This window comes from Hyalella azteca, unplaced genomic scaffold, assembly GCF_000764305.2.
Source record: "Hyalella azteca isolate HAZT.00-mixed unplaced genomic scaffold, Hazt_2.0.2 contig5087, whole genome shotgun sequence".
NCBI classification, from domain to species: domain Eukaryota; kingdom Metazoa; phylum Arthropoda; class Malacostraca; order Amphipoda; family Hyalellidae; genus Hyalella; species Hyalella azteca.
In genome coordinates, this window is record NW_025935289.1 from 28,951 (window position 1) to 33,931 (window position 4,981).

The following is a 4,981-nucleotide window of genomic DNA, read 5'->3' on the forward strand; positions in this document are numbered from 1 at the left end:
CATTTTGATTTAAAATAGCTGATCAATGTCTTTTACTTTATTAATTATATGCACTCAGTTACCCATATGGTACCTTCTAACTCCAGACATAGCAGATATAGAGCAACTGACCAAGCCTGCCAAAGGGCAGTCTGACGTCTCTTCAAAATGTTATGGTGAAGCCAGCTAATTAAAACCTCATTAGAATGCAAGTTCAGAATCCTAAGAGATATTAATTGTGAACATTTTTTTTTGCTATAGAAACATAAGGGATAATTTATTATTGTGCTGGCTAATAGAAAATTTTCGATAATAGGTAATGACAAGCAATGAAACCTAGATTCAGAGGCTCCAATTCCTGAGCTGCTCATTACATATTTTTGTTTGTTTCAGATTGAATTGGTGGTGCAATGAACCCCACCACCAACCCTGCTTGCCTCAGCATCAGCTTGGCTGGTGTTGCTCCACTTGCAGATGATTTTTCACCAGTGCAAGAATGTGATATTAATGAGACAACACAGAACTGTGCTACAGCCCAACCTCTTGATGCAACTAACATAATGAATAGAATTGATACTCCCACTGAAGTGTTAATTAAATATCAAGTTACTCATAAAAGAAATTTTTCAAATTCTGTCAGTGTAGATGGTCAAATTTCACTATATGCAATACATTTTTTATTATTGGTTAGAGAATTGACAACCTCGCTTAATTTTAGACAAAACTTTATTAAAAAATTAGAGAATTTATATTGTAGGAGGAGCAGAAACAGAAATTGCATCTTGAACAATTTAAAAGATGAGTCCACAGACCATGAAGATCTCAAGTTGGTTCGCCACTCTGGGCAAGCTAATACTTGGCCATCAGAGAGCATCCCAAATGTAAATTCTCTACAATTTAACTTTGTTGTGAATGTTCCAGTGTTGGAGGTTCACATACAGGAGAGTCCTCCACCTCCCATAGATAAAAGGTGTGGTACTTGGCAGCTGCTGCTACTAACTTATATTGATTTAATTTGCATGGTAGCATATAATAAAGGGTCTTATGTTATTCTCAGTTATGTTTCAACTTACAAAATTTAAGGTTGATAATTTTTGCCTTGTGCATCTTTTTGCTCATGCTCCCCCTAGATGAGCATCATTTGTGGTTCAGACAGCTTTTCAATAGTTATCTTGTAAAAGTATAAATCCTTGCAAATGGCATGAATTAATTGTCATTTAATTGAGTTATTACAATCGTTATTACATGAACTATTTCTATCATGGAATAATATCCATGAATCCATATCCATGGAATAACTGTAACTTGTCATCACTCACTAATGTAGAAAGTTGGCCTTCACTAGTAATGTTTTATGTTAGCATTCATTATTAATGATGCAAAATGCATTATGAGCTTGAGGTGCTGCTAACAAGTGCGTTGTGTGCAGGTGGTGCATAGCTTGTGTTGTGTGCAGGTGGTGCATAGCTTGTGTTGTGTGCAGGTGGTGCATAGCTTGTGTTGTGTGCAGGTGGTGCAGGATACTTGTGTTGTGTGCAGGTGGTGCATAACTTGTGTTGTGTGCAGGTGGTGCATAACTTGTGTTGTGTGCAGGTGGTGCAGGATACTTGTGTTGTGTGCAGGTTGTGCAGGATACCTGTGTTGTGTGCAGGTGGTGCAGGATACTTGTGTTGTGTGCAGGTGGTGCAGGATGCTAAACATGAGCGTGCAGGAGTTGTCAGAGTTGGACGCATGGATGTCCTGGCTGTCTACTCTGGGAGGCGCGTGCTCAGCGCTGGGTGATGGCAGTGTGAGGTGGGCGGACACGGCGGCCAGCATCTCTGTCCGGCAGATGACCATCGCCAGACGGCTCGGTGACCCCACCATCGTGGCCCGATGTAGGCTCTACACCGCCATTGCCTGCATACAGAAACATCAGTACAAGGTATCTCATCCTTGCTGTATTGCCAAGCTCTTTTTATCGTATATTGCTATTTAATATCTTATCTTGCTATCTATAATCTCGTTTACTATAGCTGCAATCTTAAAATATACCATTAATATCTTGCATTTCTATCTGCAACCTTATCTTAATGTCTACTATCTTATCTTACTAAAAATTATTTCATCTAAATATTTAAAATAATTTATTTGCTTTATACTTTAAGTTAAGGCTCATTGAACCATCTCGTTAATTCAGGTCTTATATCCTGATGGTCTGATGAAGCGGACTGGTCTGTTAACATAATTAATGAAGTATAATAAAATCGAAAATAAGTTAGGCTTACAGTGGATGAGCAATAGATGGAGCTGTTAAATGCGCCCTATGCCTAAAGGCCTTACTTGTGTTGGCAGCATCATGCAACCACGCCATAGGTAGATACAGGCGGACATATCGTCCTCACTAATGCACAAAAAATATACTTATAACTGAGATAAATTAACGCGTCTGAAATATATTGATCCATGACCAGCAATAAATCACAGTTTCAGTCGTCAGTCGAGTTATTGAGATTTTTCCCTAATTTTTTCAAGCGTCCTCGATACGTCACTCATCGAACGAAGCAATGCCACATTCATAAATATCAGTGACTCCTAATAGCGATGCTGTTGTTGTCTTCGTGTGGGTCACACTGATTCTACATAGAGTGTGTATCAGTGCTACGTCTGCTTTTAGCTCGCGCCATGGATAAAAATTAGTACGTTATTTTATGGACAATGTGACGCCTTTACTTCTCTGAGTGCAGGTAGAGCGTCCTCTGCCACTCAGTGTCCTACCAGGCCTTTGACGTTTAATAAACATTGTAATAATGAAATTAGCTAGTAATCAACGTTGTTTGAACAAAATTAACTCGGAATCAACATTGTTTCAACGAAATTAACTCGTAATCAACGTTTTTTCAACGAAATTAACTCGCAATCAACGTTGTTTCAACGAAATTAACTCGGAATCAACGTTGTTTCAACAAAATTAACTCGGAATCAACGTTGTTTCAACGAAATTTACTCGTAATCAACGTTGTTTCAACGAAATTAACTCGTAATCAACGTAATTTCAACGAAATTGACTCGTAATCAACGTAATTAACTCGTAAGCAACGTTTCTTAACGAAATTAACTCGTAATGAACGTTGTTTCAACTAAATTAACTCGTAATGAACGTTGTTTCTACGAAATTAACTCGTAATGAACGTTGTTTCAACGAAATTAACTCCTAATGAACGTTGTTTCAACGAAATTAACTCGTAATCAACGTTGTTTTAACTAAATTAACTCGTAATCAACGTTGTTTCAACTAAATTAACTCGTAATCAACGTTGTTTCTACGAAATTAACTCGTAATGAACGTTATTTCAACATGATTTTCATGTAGGGTAACCGCCAAGCCTCTCCCTCCTGCAGATGGCGGCTACGGTGGTGCGGCAGGAGCACGCGGCGGTGCTGAGGCTGCCCCAGGAGCGCCGGGACCCGCGGCTGCTGAAGATGTGCCACGGCATCTGGGCCAAGTTGTGCTACGAACGCCACATGCATCGCCACGCGCCAGATGCCATGTGTGGCCGTGACCAGCCGATTGGTGTGAAGAGTGATGAACGTGGTGAATGATGCGGTCCGGTGTGCGTAGTGATTAAAGTGGTGGTGAATAATGCAGTCCCGTGTGCCTAGTGATGAAAGCAGTGGTGAATAATGCAGTCCCGTGTGCCTAGTGATGAAAGCAGTGGTGAATAATGCAGTCCCGTGTGCCTAGTGATTAAAGCAGTGGTGAATAATGCAGTCCCGTGTGCGTAGTGGTGAAAGTGGTGGTGAATAATGCAGTCCCGTGTGCGTAGTGATGAAAGCAGTGGTGAATGAAAGTGGTGGTGAATAATGCAGTCCCGTGTGCGTAGTGATGAAAGTGGTGGTGAATGATAGGGTCCGGTGTGCGCAGTGATGAAAGTGGTGGTGAATGATAGGGTCCGGTGTGCGCAGTGATGAAAGTGGTGGTGATGTCCGTTGCGCCGGGTTGTGCTGACAGAAGAGGTCTGTACCTTCCGTGTGAAGTAAACCCAACATCACAGTAGATGACATCATTTCCAGTAATTATCGTGAAATAAGGAGGCAGACAGCCACAAGAGCATATGGTAATAATTGTAGAGTGCTGTTACTGGAGAATACGGTTGTTGTAGGACATGCTGTCACTAACGAATGCGGTTGTTGGCAATTATGTCACTAACGCATACGGTCAACTTGGAATCGCGAATATTATTAAGCATTCATCTGCAGGCTGTGAGCCGTAATCGCTGCTAAACAATATTCCAGGCAGTATTCTGCATCTGATTAGTATCCGAGACGATGAACTGACTTTTATTTATACACCCTCTTTATTTATGTTCGCTCGATTTTTTTTAATATTGTGACGAGGTTTTTTTTTCATCATCTAGACTAGAGATAGGAAACTTTTTCTTTAAACGTCTGTAAAGGGATGGAGTCAGAATACTGTTAAGTTTGTCGTGTAATTTCCAAACCAGCATATTTTCTGAACTGCATATGTGCAAAATGTGTTTTCCGAATAATACTAAATGGTTTTTGTCAAATAGTATAGTATCTTCGGCATTGAAGAATAGGTCTGTTGCCGATTCTTGTATTTTTCTTGACTAGACTGAACTTTTGATCAAATCTTATAGATATAGATACAAATAATTTAATTTCATTATGACAGAATCTGATTTTGAACTTCAAAGCGTGCTCCGATAAAGCTTCCACCAAAATTAAATTAATGATCGAGTTGATCATGCTTTTCATCGCGCACTGTTTTTCTTTCTGCTTCTGCGGAACATCTTACCAGTCCACCGAAAATATTTAGTTATTTAATAACGCGTGTTTAAACGAGGGTTATATCCAGTACTGCCTACTGAGGCCGTGCCACCGTGGCGGCGTAGGGCGTGGGCAAATCTTCAAGACTTCTACATAGGTACTCTTATTCTTATTGGAACAAACATCACTGATCACTCTGTGGCAACTAAACCCCTCCATTCTGTCGTGAGGC

At 40.2% G+C, this 4,981-nt stretch overlaps 1 protein-coding gene across 1 annotated transcript; it reads left to right on the top strand.

The window, feature by feature from the left end:
• The first annotated feature begins 328 nt into the window (after positions 1–328).
• Positions 329–3,802, top strand: LOC108671471. Its single transcript, XM_018159020.2, has 3 exons — positions 329–949; positions 1,660–1,903; positions 3,361–3,802. The coding sequence occupies exons 1-3, from the start codon at positions 390–392 to the stop codon at positions 3,559–3,561; spliced, it is 1,005 nt and encodes a 334-aa protein (XP_018014509.1). The 5' UTR covers positions 329–389; the 3' UTR covers positions 3,562–3,802.
• Positions 3,803–4,981: the final 1,179 nt, after the last annotated feature.